We start from the raw sequence: 19,973 nt of genomic DNA, 5'->3' as shown, positions 1-19,973 counted from the left end.
TTTCAAATCCAAGACCTTTGCCACCGAAAGGGAAAATGGGAACAGATGGATGAGAATACCAACCTCTGCATGTTCCCCTTCAAGCATCACACCATCCTATCTTGGAACTGTATTGCCTCTCTTTACTTCTGCTGGTTCAAACTCTGAGGCTTCCAAACTGCATTATGGATGTTCCTACAGATCGAGGACTGCTTGACTTCAAGCAGGCAGCTAATAGCTCCTTTACAAGGGCAATTAGAGATGGGCAATAAATGTTGGCCTAGCCAGCAATGCCCCCATCCAGTGTAAATAAATTAAACAGAAATCCATTTGCTCCAGTACATTGTTGAAAATAAAGTTCATTGGGATTTGGTAGCTCATCATGAGTCCTTTTAGTTTATTGTTATTTGATACCCAAGGCATGTATGCAATTTCAAGTACCAAACGAATGAATTAATAGATTTATTTGTCAAGAAGAGTTCCAATGAAGCAGCTCTTGTTTGAGAATTCTCCTTGTGAAAATCAGTGACTTGAGATTGCATTAAGTGTAAAAATCTAAGAAATTCTTTCACGTTTAGTAATGGGCAGTTTGCAGTGCCATCCATTTCTGCCTAGACTGAAACTGCCCAAAGTAGTAATCTCTTAAGATTCTTGTAACTGCATTTTCAAATTTCTGTTCACTGTGGTTAAGTCCAAAAGGAGCTGAGACATTTTTGTAACCACCCAAAGAACTCAGTCCTTTGATCTATGTGCAAGTGGCTGGAATTGATTCCTGTTGTTTTGAAAATATCAATTCTGAATTTATTTCAGTATCAGTTGTGTCATGCTACTATTGGAAAAACATCTTTTTCACTTAGAGGGAGTTACACATTAGAATATGATGGTACATTTGGATTTGATCTTGATTATTTGAGAGAATGGTGGAGTGGTCCTTTTTTGTGGCTCATTAAGAAAGATCAGTTTGGATAATCTGTTTAAAAAGCAACATTGTTGTATGAAGTATGTGTTGCTAATGTATAGTGGATAAGAGCATCCCTTTGCCTGGATGTTAAATTGCAATTGGAGATATACAAGTTAAGTACCATTTAACAACCTCTGTACTTGTTTTATGCTTATAATGAAATGGAATGGAGCTTGAGTTCTTAACCTGAGCCTAGACAGTAAAATTGAGGCCTCTTCTGGAATGCTGTGTCCAGTTCTGGTTGTCAAGTTAAAGGAAAGATATTATGAAACTGGAGGGGGTTCAGAAGAGATTTACCAGGATGTTGCCAGGTATGGAAGGTTTGAGTTATGAAGATAGGCTGAGATTTCTTTTTACACAAGCGTACGAGGTTGAGAGGCATCCTTATACAAGTTTATAAAATAATGAGGGGTATAGATAGGGTTAATGGGAGTTGTCTTTCCCCTAGGATTGGGGATTTCAAGACTAGGGGACACATTTTTAAGCTGAGGAGAGAGGGACTTTTTTTAAAAAAAAAAAGGGGCAAATTTTTTACACAGGGTGGTTCACGTGTAGAAGGAACTTCCAGAGGAAGTGGTGGACATGAGTACAGTTACAATGTTTAAAAGACATTTGGATAAGTGCATGAAAAGGAAAGGTTTGGAAGAAATATGGGCCAGGAGCAGGCAAATGGGTCTAGTTTAATTTGGGATTATGGTTGGCATGGACGAGTTGGACTGAAGGGTCTGTTTCCATGCTGTATGACTCTGATTCGAGTAATCTAGTTTTCTTGGTTATATTTTATAATTAATTATGTTAAACAAAACAGTCAGTTGGTTTGAATAAAAATAATTGCCTACTATCGGAAGGGTTATATTTGGCATGCATTTTTTGAAAATTAATGATTATTGTCATCAAGTACATTATGATCATAATCTTTATAGAATAGGGATTGGTAACAAAATTAATTGGGATCAAGGTTAATCCTTGATAGCAGAATTGCAGTTTATACTTGTGCATGTGTTCAGATTGGTTGAGGAATGGCGATGAATGTTTCCATTAAAAGTTCTTTGCAGGTCAAACTAATTTGACCCTCAATTGGGAATTGGAACTGAGGAATGTGCTATGATAAAATTATTTTTTTCTAAACTAAAAGGTGGAGAACTTCATTTCCTCCAGATTGGAGGAACTGGTGAAGATGCAGATGAAACAGATTTATTTGTGGATGGCAACCTTCCTAAAGGAGTAGATCAGTTGTCTGAAGGAAGCAGACACACATCTAACCCATCCAGTCCTGGAATTACAGGTAAGCATGGGTAAGCAAGGTGGTGCTGGAAGCAATTGAATATTTGCTATTGGACTATTGGAAAGCATTTTGAGTTAATTGGCAGAAGTTTGTTTTCACTGAGGACTGAATTCATTGAAAATGTTCTAAGTATTTACTCAATAATTTGTACTCTACAATTTTGGGAAAGGGTTGTCAGCGTCATTCCATGCTTTGCCTGTCCATGCTCATTTAGTTTATTTTTTGTGATACTCACATCCTTATACAGTAAACAAACTTCCTAAATATGCAGTTTTTTGAATAAACAAATGGAGTCAGAATAAGACTCTTGATGGTACAAAAGTTTCAGATTGGTGTATCAGCGCCTTCACTTTTTTGCCATATTTTCACAAAAGTGAGTCATGTTGTAAAAGTCACCAAACTGCACATCTATTGTTGCCTTCAGCAACAAAAGATCATTATTTGAGGATACTTTTTGAGTTTTCATTCAACTATAAATTTATTTTGAACGTGAGATTATTTGAATCTATAATCATGTGCTCTTGAGACTTTCATAAGTCAAACTTAATTAGATTTTACTCAAAACTTCATTGGTTTAATTTAAAAAAGTGAACATTTTCCAGTTGTATATAATTACTAATTGGAAATCCCTGAATATTGAGGCAAATTTACAGTATACCAAAATGAAAGTATTTGTCTTGAGATTATAAATTGAGTTTTAATTTCATTCCTTGGAGCCAGTTGTACTGTTATGAGGATATATTAAAACCAGGATGTGACATTGAGTCAGTAGGATTCAGCATGCCTGTGACATTTTTTAATGTGTATTGGGATGGTTCTCTTGGGAAGGGGGGTGGAATCGTCTTGAAAATTGGCTGGACAAGTATGATTTTCTTTCGTGGTGCTACTTGCGGATAGTCCAAAATAATTCTGAGCAAAAGTGATATTTAGGCTCTCATGGCCAGCATTCAGGAGAGATGGTGATGCCATTGGACATGTAATCCAGAAATCCAGTATTTTTAGTCAACTTCAAATATGTAGTGGCAATGCAGAAGATGCGACTTGAACTTGAGCCTTCTGGCTCAAGGATACAGACATCACCCCTGCACCACCTGAGTCCTAAAAGAAGCAGGGTTGACATCTCATCAAAAAGTTCTGCCTCTGTAAGTGGGATAACCCTCTTTTCTGGAGCAGCATTGTAGATATACTGTTCAAGATGCTGGTATGGGACTTGAAACCACAACCTTCTGTTTCAGAGGAAGGAGCACTGCCTCTAACTAAGCCACAGCTGATGTCATGAAACAACCGCAGAAATTGAACTTGCAATCTTCTGGTAACATCATGAACCTTACCAAAGGCAGGTGCCTTATCCATTATGCCATGGTACTGTCAGATGCCCACATTTACGCTGTGGGTACATGAGTTTAAATCCCATCACTGTTGTAGGATGTAAATTTAGTTCATCAGTGATGGCGCCACAGAGCTATTGCACACTGTTTTACTGATCTGGTTCACTGCTCTCTTGTTTAGGGAAGGAAATTTGCAATCCTTACCTGGTTTGGCTTGCATGTAACTCCAACCCACTGCAATGAGGTTGACTCTCTTAACTGTTCGCTGCCAATGATCTAGCAAGCCATTCAATTAAACCAAACTGTGACATCTTATCTTGATGGCAGTTAGGGATGGATGGCAGGTAACAACATCTGCATCTGATGAAGTAAAAAGTCTCTCTCTATGGGAGGCTAGGATCGAAAAAGAGTTGCTGCTAAATTTATTTGACCTAATCATTCTTGATTGCAGGGGTTGATTTATTGGTGGACCAGCCTTTCACTGCTGACGTATTGACATCACTGGTGGAGCTCACTCGATTTGAGACTTTGACCCCACGATTTTCAGCCACTGTCCCTCCCTGTTGGGTGGAGGTTCAGCAGGAGCAACAGCAGAGGCGACATCCACAGCACCTGCACCAACAGCACCATGGAGATGCAGCACAGCATACTCGCACGTGGAAGCTCCAATCAGACAGGTATGGCAAGTTTGAGCAAATCTGCCTTTCCAATCTGTAAAATGAACATAAATTGACTACCACACTTGAACATTATAAATTAAGTATTATCAGTACCATTTAAATAATTTTGAATTACTGCATACCATTGTTGTCAGACAAGAGCCTTGATGAAATGCAGTTTCTTCCAGTCAAAGTTTGAAGTCATTATCCTGCTCCAATCACAAGCTTTGTACCCTTTCTGCAAATTTCTCAGAGCACACCTGATTTTCCAACTTCAGTATACTAACTGAGTCACTATTCTCCACCACAACGATGTATCTACTTCTACTTGCATAATATTGCCCATCTCCACCCTATCTACACCATGTGTTATTTAAGTCCTTATCCGTATTTTTGTTATCTCCAGTTTCAAGGAAACCAATGTCCTGGTCACCATCCTCCAAAATATTCTGTTTGACCAAATTTTGTACTGAAGGAACCTTACCTTTGCACCCAGGATTCTGAACTTAGTGATTGACATTGGTTTCTACTTTTCTGGAGTTTGAAATTTAAAGCCTTGAGTTTTCCATGCTCTTCTGCTTTTGTAGCTTTATAACGCCGTAAAGCTATTGAAATCTCCTTTTAATGTATCTTTTTGTTGCCAAAACTACTTTTGGCCTGCCATTAGTAGCCATACAGGACCAGAGAAATCATGGGCCCAGGTGGCTTCTCCTACAAGGCCCTCTTACCCACCCTTGTCGCCACTTTTATCAATAGCTTTTGTTAAGTGCTTTTTTGATATGCTTTCGAGTTTATAGAATACTGTAACACATGATACAATCACTTAGTACAGTCACTTATGTATTTGAATTTACCAGTGTTATATTTGGGCTCACACAAACAGAATTAGAAGAATTCATCAAAATACTCAATTATCAACCCTCCCCCCCCCCCCCCCCCCCCCCACCACTAAAATTAAAGCTACTACGTACAAGTTAAATATGAATTTCCTAGATGTCACAATATTTAAATTGGTACAAAACGAGGCATATGTTAGCAAAAAAGTCATTTTCAAAATAACTGATACAAGCTTCTACATCTTTTTTAAGAAAGCAATCTCTCTCAATACACCTTTTGCAGACTGGTGAGTTCATAGTTAATATGTTTCCATTGCATATGTGCAAAATTGAAATATTTTAATCAGGTAGTGAATACACTATTCACTGCTTGTCAGTTCACAATCCAAGATTTATATTTAACAATTCAATAGCGTTCAGTGCATTTTTTCCATATTGTAGCTCTTGAGCTTAGGCAGTTCTGAAATTGAAACTCCTCGCAGATTCAATCTGTTACTTACATATATGGACAACTTTGCTCTGGTTGCTGCTTGGTAGAGGAACTGTACTGCCCAAGAGGACCTCCCTAAAGGCACTGACCCTGGCGCTTAGCACTGTTTGCACTCTCCTATCTTGTGTCTTGCAGTGTATATACTTGTGTATATGATTTAGAATTCTTGCAGGAAATCCCACACTCTCCTCCAAGAAACCCACCGTTTCTAAGATTTTGGCCATCTTGTAATATCCTCTCACTTCCTTTGGCAACATTTTTTTGTTTTCTGACTAAAGTACTTCGATGCAGGTACTGTTGCTGTGACAGAACTTAGGTACTTCTAACTAAGGGTTTAATTATTAATTTCTTACCATGTGGTCACAGCGCACACTGTTTCAATCTTTGAAACTGTTGAAGCGGGCTGCAAAGAATCCTCATTCCATATTAACTGATTATCTTTGTGCAAATTCTCTCTTCCTATTTGATTGTTATCACTTCCCTCAAATCATTGTGCTTATAGGCAAAAACCTTCAATTCAATTTTCGGCAGCCTGTGGGGCTCTTTATGTAGATGAATGCTATCTTCTGTGAACCTTGATGAATTTTGAAGTATTAAAAACTGGAGCAGCAGAGATTTTTTTTTAAAGAACAGGAATATTCAGATGGAAGGAGTTCAGAAGGCATTCAGCCCATACTCAATTGTTGAATCCCTACCTTTCCATTCTAATTGTGTACCAAAGCTAAGTAAAAGATGCGGGTTTTTATTTGTATTCACTGGAGCTTATTTTCTAAACTGCCTCACCAGATTTTTTTCTGATAATTAGAGTTTTGAGATATAGGATAAAATTGCCAGTGTTTTATAATTACATAACTTAATTGATTTTGGCTTCTGGGATATCAGCATTTGGGAAATGCAATTTTCTACACAACAACTTTGTATTTTCACACACATCTGTATAACTTTTGTTTCAATAGCACCAGCTGGGAGGAACATGTCTTCGAGCTGGTTTTGCCCAAAGCTTGCATGGTCGGACATGTGGACTTCAAATTTGTCTTGAGTTCAAACATCACAAACATTCCACAGATTCAAGTCACTTTATTGAAAAACAAGGCTCCTGGTTTAGGTAAAGTCAATGGTAAGGAATTTCTCTTCTATTTTTGTGTATATTTCAAAAATATGATTTTTACTTTATTGGAATATGTGAAATACTCTTAATTAGCAAATGAGTTACTTATGGTGGGGGGCAAGGAATTGAAAAGGCTTAAAATTTGAACTTGCATTATTTCTTTATTGCTTCTATTAGTAACTTACAAGTGTTATTGGGATGATAATATGGTAGCAGCAAGTATTTGAAGTACATTAACCTTTTGCTGTAGTCACTAATCAGTAATTGTTGGCTTTGGTTCAGTGGAAGGAACTGTCATTCCAGAGACTTGAGCACAAAAGTTTATGCTGCTACTGCTACTCTGCAGGGGTGAGGGAATGCTGTCCTATTATAAGTACCATCTTTTTGATGAGACATTGACCATTGAAGCCCCGTTTGTCTTGTCAAGTGAATTTGAAGGATTCCACGTATTGTTTTAAAGAAGCTATATTGAAGCTCTCCTGGTGTCCTAGTCAATATTTGTCCCTTTGTGAATTATCCCAGCATTACAACATTGCTGTTTGTGGGAGCTTGCTATGTGAAAACTGGCAACTTCTCGTACAAAACAACAGTGAATTCAAAAAGTGCTTAATTGAATCATATAATATTAGAATCATACAGTGCAGAAGAGGCCCTTTGGCCCATTGAATCGGCACAAATGCATGAGAAACACCTGACCTTCAATCTAATCCCATTTACCAGCATGGCCTTGAATGTTATGACATGCCTAGTGCTCACCAAGGTGGTACTTAAAGGATATAAGGCAACGTGCCTCCACCATCCTCCCAGGTAGCTTATTCCAGACTGTCACCACCCTGTGGATAAAAAAGATTTTCCCACATCCCCCAAACTCTGTCAATGTCCCTTATAATCTAGTACATCTCAATCAGATTGCCTTTGTCTTCTCTGCTCCAACAACAACAACCCAAGCCTATCCAATCTTTCCTCATAACTTCAGTTTCCCACCCCAGGCAGCATCCTGGTGAATCTCCTCTGCACCCCCGCCAATGCTATCACATCTCTCTGTAATGTGGCAAATGGAAAGCTGCATAATGCTCTGACTGTTGTCTCACCAAAGTCCCATCAACTCCAACATGACTTCCTTGCGTATGTAATTTATGTCTCATTTGATAAAGAAAAGTCTCCATTTGTCTTCAGCACCCTGTTATCATGCCATTCCTCCTTCAGAAATCTGTGAACAGACATCCCAAGATCCCTTTGTTACACAAAGCTTCCTAGTCTCATACTGTTCAGTTTATATATTTTTGTCAAATTACTCCTTCATGCTTTTCAGGATTAAATTCCATCTGCCACATTTCTGCCATTTGACCATCCGTTTGTGTCATCTTGTAGACCAAGACATACAGCTTCACTATTAACTACCAGACAAATCTTTGTGTCATCCATAAACTTACTAACCTAACTCCCTGCCCAGTCATCTGTCATTTATATAAATAGCGAATAATAGGGCACCCAGCACAGGTCACTGTCGTTTGCTACCGGATAGTACTTCTAGGTACTAAAGTAGCCTTCGGTCCCCACCCTTTGTCTCCTACAACTGAGCCGGTTTTGAAACCAGTTCATCAATGCGCTGTATTATTTGCGTATTTGCTTTTGGATGAGTCTTCTGTGTGGGACCATGTCAAAGATTTTGCTGAAATCATCACCTACTATAATTACCCTTCTGTTATTTTTACTCACCTCCTTGAATTTGCACAATTTGCTCCTCAATTTCCTGCCGACTGTCTATGATAAGCACCTAGCAATGTCGTGTGCCTTTTTTGTATTCCTAAACTCTAACCACCAAGCTTTATACAATGCTCCTTCCATGAATTGTTCCTTCCTGAGTAACTGACTCCTAACTAATAATGCAATGCCTCATCCTTTTTTAATCCTCCTCTGTCTTGCCTGAAGATTCTATGTCCTGGAATATTGAGTTGCCAATCCTGCCCCTCCCTCAATCATGTCTCTGTGATGGCGACTATATCACACTTTCATGTCTCAATCATTGCCCTTAGCACATCACTTTTACCTGTGTTACTCCTAGCATTAAAGTAAAGGCCAGACAGCTTGCCCTTCATTGAAAATTGATACAGCTGTACGCCCTCTGACTTGATCGTTTTACTGTACGATGCTGTGCCCTCATTCTAACAGTTTGTGTTCTGTCCCCCACTGAATTATTTTAAACTCCTCTCAGCAGCAGTAGCAATCTGTCCCACAAGAATGTTAGTCCTGCTCTGTTTAGGATGTATACTATCCCATTTGAATAGGTCCTACCTTCCACAGAAATGGTCCCAGTGATCCAGGAATCTAAATTCCTCCTTCCTACACCAGTTGTTAAGCCATGCATTCATCTGCACTATTCTCTTGTTTATATGCTTGCTAGCACATGACACTAGGACTAATCCAGAGATATGACCTGAGAGGTCCTGCTTTTTAGTCTAAAGTCTAGCTCCCTGAATTTTTGATGCAAGACCTCATCCGTCTTTCTTCCTATGTCATTGATACCACCATGTACCATGACCTTTGCTTTATCATCCTCCCCCTTTAGGATGCTCTGCATCTGTTCAGTGACACCAACTCTAGACAGCTAAGACTCTATCCTGGAGTCATGTTGGCAGCCACAGTAGTACCTATCTATTCCCTGATTGTATAATCCCCTATTACTCTTGCCATTCCTCTCTTTCTCCCCATCCTACCCGAACAGGCTGCTTGTGGTGCAAGAAGCTTAGCTTTGACTGCACTCCCTGGAGGAACCAGCCTCCAATTTGGAATATCAATTTGTGAATGGGACCCTTAACTACCTATCTGGTCATCCATTCCCTTCCTCCTTCAGGTTCCTTCATCTGTGTTGTGACCACCTCTCTGAATTGGTTGAAAAGTACTTTGGGATGTCCTAATGTTATGGAAGACTTGATATAAATGAAAGTTTTACTTTTATTCCTTGCTTCTTCTTACAGAGTCCGCAGTGGACAAGCAGATCTTATTTCCTTTATCTCCAGCTTCTCATGTGGAGGTAGAGAGAAATGGACGATCTGGTCTTGCTGATTTAAGTGAAGACATGCAGTATCAGATGGATGTGGATGAATCTCAAGGTTAGCTAAAATGTATTATTTCAGAGGATTCCCATAGTTTAATTTCTATAGCACTCGTTTTAATACCAAACAAAACAATTTGAAAGACCAGCTGTTTAGAGGCTTGCAACTGGTATTAACAAGCCTATATTTCATAAGTGTAACATTGAGATCAAATAGATCTTTGGGGAGAATGTGAGCTTGAATGCATGCATTTCATACCACCTTTTTGCATGCGTTTGTCATTTTAATTTGTGTACAGTAGGAGAAGAAACATAGAATCTGATTTGAAGTTGAATTCCTGCCACTGATCATATTGCAGATGATCAATGTGCTGATAATGTATAGTTTGTTTTGAAGTTCCTAAAGGAGCCATGCTGCTCATTATTAAAGAACATAGGCTCGTTTGAATTTCAATGTTAGTTTCAGTTATGAGTAAATGGTAGCAAACCATGTAAATGACTGCTGTGAAATGTCATCAAATATATGTTGATGTTTACTGAGGGTTCAACAACACACAGTGTAGTTTTAGAATCATATGCATATTCCACCCAGCCAGTCGCCTGAGACTAGAATTGAACGCAGCAGTGCTACCCATTTGGTAATTTTATATTTCCATAAGGAGTTGTGTTTCAGTGACAAAAATGCAGTTCAATTTCAGAAAATGTCTTGCAGTGAAACACTGTTTTCTTATTGATTTAAAGTACCTAAATATTTGAGAATGCTTGAATAAATTCTTATGCAGGCACAAGAATATGATTAAATAATTTTGTTCTCGAGAATAAATCATAACCCTCTTTATTCCTCTTCTTTCCATGTCCAAAGCATGAATAATCCCATAACTGGAAGTAGGCTTGTGTTCTGTTCCTCCAAGAACTGTCTGTGCTGATTAGTCTAATGATTTTGCTCCTTTTGTGAATACCGTTGAGAAGTGGAACTGAACTAAGAGCAGACTTCTTGCTCCCCATGCTTCAAAGTCCTGACAGTTCTGCTTCTGTAGATGATAAAGTTGGGATTCTGATTACCCAAACACTTTCTGTAGCAATGCTGTATTTATTGCCTGAATTTTGAAAGAGAAATTTCTGAAGGTTGTGTTGTCCAGTTGTGCAAATTCTCTTGGAGAATCTGTGGGTTCACTTGGGTATTAAATGATTAGACTTGCATTAATGGGGTTTCCATTCTGATTGATTCCATCTTGTAAAACTGTTCATCGTGCAAGAATTGTTTCAAAATATTGCAATGCAAAGATGTATGACAACATTTTCCTTTCGTTCTCTATACTGAGAAGGCCCCAGACTCTGTCAATTTCTGGAAGAGCACAAGGAAGATATATTATGTGGACCTGTATGGTTGGCAAGTGGCCTGGATCTTTCAGGACATGCTGGGATGCTGACACTAACTAGTCCTAAGCTCATTAAAGGTAAGATCAAGCTTGATTAGTTGCAACTACAGTAGAAAGCATATTCTCTTAAAGGCATTATATTAAATGTCAAGTTAAATGAATTTAATCAATCTCAGATTAACTTTAGGGGTGATGTGACAGTGTTAGTTGCATATAATTTTTGCGATTAAATTGGTCTGATTTAAATGCCAGATTTGAATTTTGTATTCTGTTGTACCCCTAGCATTGTAAAAGCTACTTTTCTCTGGTTTTGTTAATGAAGTTATTTGGAGCCAGTTGAATCAGTTTTGACTTTGACATTTGACTAGCTGGCATAATGGTGTTGTTATACATGTCCAGTAATCCAGAGACTACATTAGAGTTGTGCTGGAAAAGCACAGCAGGTCAGGCAGCATCCGAGGAGCAGGAAAATTGACGTTTCGGGCAAAAGCCCCGCGACATTTGCCCGAAACATCGATTTTCCTGCTCCTCCGATGTAATCCAGAGAGCCAAGCTAGTACTCTGTGGATTTGAATCTGTACACTGCAGATGGTGAAATTTAAATTGTTAATAAATCTGCAAGTAAATGCTAGTCCCACTGGCAACCATTAAGCTATTGTTGAAGTTTATTTAGGAAATAAAAGCATTTAGTTCATGAATGTCCTCTGGGAAGGAAGATCTGCCATCCTCACTGGTCTGCCTGCATGTGACTCCAGACCCATAGCAAGGTGATTGACACATTAAATGCCCTCTGATATGGCTTTGCAAGCCACTTAGTTATGTCCAACTATTACATAGTTTTATAAAAGGAACAAGGCTGCACAGACCATCAAATGTTTACAAAGGCACACACCCTGTTAACCCTGCAAAACTTTCCTTCTAAACGTCTGGATTCTTGTGGAGTAGGTGATATTTGTGCTTAGCCAAATTCAACTCAACATTCTTCATTTTTGCATTCTCAGCAGGCATGGCTGGTGGCAAGTATCGGTCATTTCTAGTTCACATCAGATCAACTAATGAGAAGGCAAATGAAGAGAATTCTAATGGCAGTGGAGTAAGGCCAGTCATGAGAATGCAAGCCACGAAACCACAGAATAGCAAGAGTCACTCTCTTGCTTCGCTGCTTGCTAAAGTTACAGCAGGGAAGGTACTGTAGTGAAGAGAACAAGCTCAAACGAGTAGGTTTTGATACATGGAAGTTAATTTCTGCTTCTGTGCGGGCGTACGTGTAAACTAATATTTTTCTTTGAACAGGAAAAGCCATCCACCTCAAAAACATCAGAGTCTGGAAATTCCTCTAAGAAACCTGACAGTCTCAGAGGCTGTGATCTGCTGCAAGAAGTTTCTGTTACTATTCGTAGATTCAAGAAAACATGCATCCCAAAAGAAAGGTAGGTTTTGAATTTTTTTGGCTTTTTGAATGGATTTTGAAAATCCAGTCTCTTAGTTCTTGTGTTCTTTCTTGATCTCTTCCTGCTTAATTCCACATTATTGCAAAGGAGAAGCAGGTTACTTCATTATAAAGTGAAGAGTGGGGGAGGAGAAGTCAAGCCTTTCAAATGGATATAATTTTTTAAAATGGGCATAAAAAATCCTTGTTCCACAATAACTTGGTTGACTATCATTCTGATTAGGTATGGCACATCAAGTAACATGCTGGATGTTTTCAGATTAATCTTTAGATCACCAACTGAAATTTGTGGTGGCCACAGTCTTCTGAAATATAATTTGGGAAGTCCTGCAAAGTCAAATATTTTGCATTTATGATCATTTTGTCTCTTGTATAGTTTGTAAGAGTTGTAGATTTATACAGTACTAATTTTCTGAGAATTTATCCCGTTAGTGAGTTTAATAACATTAATCTGCTGTATATCTCATTGATACAAAATTGTTTTTTTTTGTTCCCATTGACAAAAAAGTAGCTGTATGCAGCCATTTCTCTGCAGATTTACTGTTTGGAGGTGATTCCTACTGCAGGGCAGTAGTTGGACATGAGACAAACAGTGAGGAAAAGATTTAATATGTTTCCACTTCTGTAACATGTTAAATGTGTGAAAGTAGTAGTTTTTTTTATATCCACACAAATCAGGAAATATGTATTGTGTTCATTTTAAAGTTTCAAAAAAAAAAGCATGACCAAAGTAAGGCCATAAAAATTTGCCCCTGTTTTTGCTGTGTGGTTTCTTAGGTTAATTAATGGCTTTGCCTTTTAGGGTGCAACGATGTGCTATGTTGCAGTTCTCGGAATTCCATGAAAAGCTGCTTAACACGCTCTGCAAAATGTCAGATGATGGTCCTGTCACAGAACATGCTCAGAGTCTTGTATTAGATATTCTCTGCTGGTTGGCAGGAGTCCATGCAAATGGACTATGCAGGTAGGATGAAGTGTGTAAACTGGCACTTGTGTAAATTTTGCAATGTTTCAACAATACGAAGATGTAAGCAGTAATTTATGTTCCTAATGCATTGTATATAATTGATTTGAGTTCCAACTGTCATGACTGACTAGTGTAATGTGCTGGAAATCAAACCCGACTATCCTTGTAGTCGTGACAAATGTTATTTGTGAAATTACCATGAACACTAATTTTCACAGGATAAAAGCAAATTACTCTAGGTTACTTCAGTAACCATTTTTTTTTTAAAAAGACTTTTTTTTGTAAAATTCCTAACTTTAATCAGAACAGTAAAATAACTGGATTTCAAACTTATCAAAGTTAAACTTTACCTGTTACAATTCTCCCCAGCATGTGTGTACACTCAAAGTTTTGAGTGGAAGGAAGAAAAGTAGACAAAAGAACATAATTCCCTATCACTAGCTCTAAACCTCACAACTAGATAGGTCCGTTTCATAATCCTCAATTCTTTGATGATGTCTCAGTATTATTTGCATAGTCATGATCAGTCTTTAGTTTACTGGTTGCTTCGCTGGGCGAGGGGTCTGTTTTTTTGAGAGCTCCAGTATTCTTCCTTTCAACAACTCTGATGTATTTTTCCTTGCTGTTTCAACGGAACTGAAGAAGGCAATTTTTCAGAGGAACAGAGCTGAGATAAAAACAAAATTAGAGAGAGTTAGATCTAGCAGCATCTGTGGAGACAAACAAAATTAAAGATGATCTTTGGAACTAAGTGATAAAGATGTTGATGATGCAAACTTCTTTCATTACCTCTCGTAGAAGGTGTGTTAAACTACAGCAGGCTGCATTGTAACAATCTAAAGGTTGTTACAATGCTGAACTTTTCTGAACCCATAGCAACTGGTGCCAATTGAAAGAATTGCCCCTACACACACTTATGCGCTCGCATGCACACTCTTCTACTTGCATCTGTGCTCTCTCTCCCTTTCATGCACACGCTCTCCTGTGTGCAATTGCCTCACCTGCTTGTTTCGACAGTGGTTCCAAGCAGTAACTTTTTATTTCATACATTCCAGTTAGCTTCACTTGCGTTTCCAAAGCTGGAAACCAACCCTGTGTTCTCCCCTTTTTGAAGCAATGTCCATCTTTCTCATTTTCAGCTCATTTTCCTAAAAAGAAATGTGGTCTCTTACACAGTTATACTATTTAGTTCATGATCCTTTCTGACAGTTTGAGTCCATCACTGTTGTTTTGCAAGTAGAAACTAATAACATTAGATGTTATGATCCATGGTTGTGTCTGTGTTCGATGAATTGTCCAATTGCAGTTTCAAAGATGGGAAAGAAAGTCTGCACACAAAAACCAAGAAACGACTCTCCAGCATTGTGCGAGTTTGCTTCTTTGAAGCTGGTCGAAGCATAGCTCACAAATGTGCTCGGTTCCTTGCGCTTTGCATAAGGTGAGAAAATATTTTAGAATATTTTTTGAAAAAAAATAAGACTTAACATTGCAATAACTGGCTAGTTTATTATTAATTATTGTTAATTTATTGTTAATAACTGAACATAACAAGAATGAGGAACAGGAGAAGGCCATTCAGCCCATCAAGTTTTCTCTGCCATTTGATATAATCGTGGTTGGGTTGCTTTGACTTGCGGCCTCAATTCCACTTTCACACTGCAAAGAATGTGATATCTTACATAATTCATAAATCTTTGAAAACACACTACCAATAACAAATCTACCCAACTCAGCCTTGAATATTGTGCTGCTTTTTTGCCGAAGAAAATTTCAAACTACGTTCTTTTGAGAAGAATCTTCCTTATCTGTTTTGCATGGGAGAGCTCTAATTTTTAAACTGTGTCCTTAGTTCTAGACTTCTGCACCAGGCACCCTCCCTGTCAAGTCCCCTCAGAATCTAATATACTTCAGTAAGAACTCCTGTCATTCTTTTAAATTTCAAGTTGATCAAGCCCAAACTGTCCACCTTTCTTCATAGATAATACCTTCAATCCAGGAATGAGTTGATTGAACCTTTTCTGGACTGGACTGCTTCCAGAGCGAAGGTATCCTTGTGCAATAAAGTTACAACTCTGCAAAGATTTCCAGATGGGGTCTAAATAAGACCTTGTAGAGCTGCATTATCATTTTTGTATTTTTGTACTCAATCCCTCTTAATGTAAATGCCAACATTCTATTTGCCTGCCTAATTGCTTGCTGTACCTGCATACTAATTTACTATGATTCATGTATCAGGTCACTCCTAACCCTTTGTACTGGAGAGTTCTGCAGCCTCTTTCCATTCAGATAACATATGTTTTTCTATTCTTCCTGCCAAAGTGGACAAGTTCACATTTTTCCACATTGTACTCCCATCTGCCATACCTTTGTCCACCCACTTAACCTACCCATATCCCTTTGCACGCTCCTTAAGTCCTGTTTCAAAACTTTTCTACTTATCTTTGTGTCATCAGCTTTAGCTATCATTTATTCAGTCAGTTCATCCAAGCCATTCACATGATTTGTAATTGAAGCCCCTGCACTGATCCCTGTGACACTCTGCTGGTAACACCTTGCAGATCTGAAAATGACCCATTTATTCTTACTGTCTGGTTAGCTCACAGAAAGCAATCATCTATCTACATTAATATGGTACTAATAACTGCATGAGCTCTTAATTTGTGGACACAGTTAAAGATCACACAAAACCAGGTTATAGTCCAACAGGTTTACTTGGAAGTACTAGCTTGCACAGCTACTTTATGAAGGAGCAGTGCTCCAAAAGCTAGTACTTCCAAATAAACCTGTTGGACTATAATCTGGTGTTGGGTGACCTCCACATCTTATTTTGTGTAACCTTTGATGTGGTCCCTGATTTGAATACCTTTTGAATAAATCCAAGAAAGCACATCTACAGATTTATCCACGTTGCTAGTTACTTCCTCAATTTTTCTTAATAAATTATTCAAACGTGATTTTTCTTTCATAAAACCATATTGGCTCTGTCTGACTTGTGTTTTCCTAAATATTCTGCTCTTCCCTTCTTAAATAATGCATTCTATAGGCTAGTAGGCCGTGAGTTTCTTGCTTTCTATTTCCCTCCTTTCTTGTCTAAAATGTTATATGTGCAATATTTCAATCTACTGGAGCCTGTGCAGAGTTCAGTGAATTTTAAAAGATCACAGCTAATGCATCTACTGTCTCTGAACCCACTTTTTATTAAGACTTGAGGATGAAACCACTAAGCTTATGGGTCTTGTCAACCTTTAGCTCTAATAGTTTTCTCAGTATCTTTTCCCCTCTGTTCATTTCACCCCTCAATTTTCAAGTATTCACGTATGTTGTGTGCCTTCCGTAGTGAAGACAGGCACAAAGTACCAATTCAACTCCTCTGCTATTCTAGTATTTTGTATTATTAATTCTTTGCTCTCATTTTTAAGTTGGATCTATTATTGCCATGCTTTTTCCTTCAAAACTAAATTTAGAATAAACTTTTTCTCCATCTTTTTTAGTAATGGGAAAACAGATCCAAGCCAAATGGGATTTGGAGGAGCTCTATTGAAAGCTTTACTTGATAATTTGCCTTACTTACCTGCAGCAGCAACTGGTGGTAGGTTAAATTCTATTTCATCTGATAATGATATCAAGCTAGTTCTATATGAAAAATATAGCTTGCTTTTGCACTCAATAGATTTATTTTACAATTCCATTAATTACAATTTAAGTTCTGCTTATACATATGATGTAAAGTAACTCTTGCATTCCCTCTGCTACGTTTGCTGCTACTTGCTATAAAAAGCTTGTGGAGTGTTATCCAAATTTGTTTTCCTCACCCATCAAAGAGTATAGTTTTTGTACAGATCTTCACCATCTTGTACAGATCTTTCTATGGAAGTGTTAAGTGTATTTTGTGCAGTACCTGAATGCAGCACAGTATAATGCTATAATAACCTCTTCTGTGGTTTGATTTTCATGCTAACTTTGTTTTCTCTATGTGGGGATTATTTGGAGTGCCCTGTTGGAGCCAAGAAATATCAGTGTTATTTTGTGCTGTATAATTGCCCTTATCACCATCACCCAGTTTTCTGCATATGATGCTGTCTTCGTTGGGTAGAAGGGGAAGCATCAAATATCTTAAGAGCTTTAATTAAAGGCCAGGTATTCATGCCACTTGGGTAGGATTTGGAAGGGCTTGTTATGTACAATGGAGTAATCTTTTAATCCTTTGAGATGACTAATGGATATCTTTAATGTCTTTAAGTAATATTCATAAACCTCTTCCCTTCCTTAATACTAATATCTGACTAAACAACTAAATGTCAACATTTTTTGTAAGATTTTAATTATTCGCTTTACGAAATATGGAGCTTTTATGATTAATGGAGTTAACTTGGCTTATCTGTAGGATGCTTCACTGCAGAATTATTTCAACATCCATAATAATACTGTTTATTCTACCATATATGTTTTTGATGTATGTTATCATGTTTGGTGTGAAGCCCAGTTTTGGTCTTTAGCTCCTTGGTATTGGCAGGATTTGTAGCTCTCAAGTAATTTCTTATAGTACTCTAAATACTTTTGGCTTGGATAATTATGCCTGCAATTTGGTTAAAACAGGCTTGATATACACTTTAATTTACTGATTTAATGTTCTGTATTCCAAGTTAAATGTACTTTTGAAGCAAATTGCATGCTGAGACTAATTTAAGGTTTTCATATGGTCCATTATTCTGTTCCCCTTGCTGTATGCACTCTTGTTTGGAAAGTGGATGGCAAAGGCAGAAATTGGTTTCACGTATAGCAAAGGTATTCTTAAATTTATACCATGTGCTATGTTACACCCCTTGAGAATCTGTGGATCAAGTATTTTGAATCAACCTGTACAGATGTTTTTTGTGAGACATTTTTGACAGAGATGAGACTTGAACCCGAGCCTCTGGCTTAGATCATGACCATTGTGCCACAAAAGCCTAAGAATCTGTGGTGTGTCTGGGGGCCCTCAATTCTGTTTGCTATTTGGGATGTTTTATTTTTAGTATGGATTGAAATGCACTAGTGCTGAATAGATTTGTCATGGTCAGATTGTAAATGAGTAATCCACACCATGTGGAATTCCATAGAATATACAACACAAAAACATTCCATTCACTCCAATTAGACACTCAATTTCAACAAAAAATGTTTTCCAGCTTTGGAAGTAATTTTGTTTCTTTTTGATTGGAACAGGTTCTGTGTTCTGGTACTTTGTACTACTGAACTATGTCAAGGATGAAGATCTGGCTGGATGCAGTACAGTTTGTGCATCTCTTCTCACTGCTGTGTCTAAACAGCTTCAGGACCGGCTCACGCCTCTTGAAGCGTTACTTCAGACCAGGTTTGTGAAAATAATATAACAGCAAAAGGAATTCGTCATGAAACTGGAGATAATTCTACATTAAATAGTAACTCTCTAAGTTTACTGACACAAGACAATTTACAGTTCTGTAATTTTTGCTACTTAACAGAAACTAAAATTTTGAATTGGATGAAGCTAATCCTGAAAATGGTTAAGTAGAAACTTTTGGTCTGAGAGTTAAGTTTGGTAGGGTTGAGCTGCAATGAACTACAAAGGAAGCAAATTGCAAGATAATTCTTCCCTTGCCTGGATCAATGTGATTCCAACAATATTCTCGAAGCTCAGCATAATAGAGGCCCTCTTGTGGCTTGGTGATAGTGCTCCTACCTCTGCACTGGGAGGCTGAGGTTCAAGTCTCACCTGCTTCAGAAGTGTGTTATAACATTTCCGAACAGGTTGATTAGAGCAAAGAAATGTTTTCAATTCAGCAAAAAGTAGCCTGCTTGATCAATATCCCATCCTGCTAATTAAAGCTCATAGTGGCATTGTGTACTATACCCAAGATGCAATGCAGGATCTCACCAAAGCCCCTTCAACAGCACATTCCAAATTAGTGACCTATGCCACCCAAAGGACAAAAGCAGTTGGTGGATTGGCGTACTACCCCTGCTTTAAATTATATACAATCTCTGTTTGGAATTACATTATTGTTCCTTCGCTGCCACTGAGGAAAAAATTCCTGCATTCCCTTAGTTGGGTGTTGTTTTACCAGAGAATACAGTGGTTCAAGAAAGCAAATCACAGCTGCCTTCACATCAGACAGTTATGGTTGAACGATATCCCATGAAATAATACTAAAAAGAATGCAATGGGGAACTGAAACTAGTTTTCAAGTAAAATTCTGAATGTTTTTCAAAGCTTTTTAAAATATGTTTTAGGATTTTGGGCAAACCTGAAATTTATTTCTATAATATATTGTTGATTTTCTATCGCTCCTGTGTTTCTTTTAGAGCTCTTATTTTTCATGGCATTTTTTTGCTCTTTTAAGTTAATTAACAAGTGGCATCTATTTAGTGTAAAAGAAATTTTGAAGGTTTTGGTTTCTAGTGCAACTGTTCAATTGCACTGATTTGAGAAGATAACCCAATTGTAAAGAATAATA

General features: G+C 37.9%; 1 protein-coding gene across 5 annotated transcripts in view; it reads left to right on the top strand.

Annotated features, from left to right (window-relative positions):
- birc6 (baculoviral IAP repeat containing 6) overlaps window positions 1-19,973 on the top strand; it is a 256,819-nt gene that overhangs the window by 53,514 nt on the left and 183,332 nt on the right. For 4 of the 5 annotated variants that reach the window (XM_043695521.2, XM_043695519.2, XM_043695520.2 and 1 more), the window contains exons 11-21: window positions 2,076-2,225; window positions 4,005-4,230; window positions 6,495-6,655; window positions 9,625-9,759; window positions 11,027-11,158; window positions 12,082-12,266; window positions 12,374-12,510; window positions 13,333-13,494; window positions 14,804-14,935; window positions 16,989-17,086; window positions 18,703-18,850. In XM_043695521.2, coding sequence (XP_043551456.2) covers window positions 2,076-2,225; window positions 4,005-4,230; window positions 6,495-6,655; window positions 9,625-9,759; window positions 11,027-11,158; window positions 12,082-12,266; window positions 12,374-12,510; window positions 13,333-13,494; window positions 14,804-14,935; window positions 16,989-17,086; window positions 18,703-18,850 — 1,666 coding nt within the window. The remainder of the gene's footprint in view (window positions 1-2,075; window positions 2,226-4,004; window positions 4,231-6,494; window positions 6,656-9,624; window positions 9,760-11,026; window positions 11,159-12,081; window positions 12,267-12,373; window positions 12,511-13,332; window positions 13,495-14,803; window positions 14,936-16,988; window positions 17,087-18,702; window positions 18,851-19,973) is intronic. The other variant, XM_043695518.2, reaches the window with a different exon arrangement.

The sequence above is a fragment of the Chiloscyllium plagiosum genome, unplaced genomic scaffold, assembly GCF_037043375.1.
Source record: "Chiloscyllium plagiosum isolate Xiang-an unplaced genomic scaffold, Cpla_swu_hap1 HiC_scaffold_10, whole genome shotgun sequence".
NCBI lineage: Eukaryota > Metazoa > Chordata > Chondrichthyes > Orectolobiformes > Hemiscylliidae > Chiloscyllium > Chiloscyllium plagiosum.
This window is presented reverse-complemented; position numbering and strand designations above follow the sequence as displayed.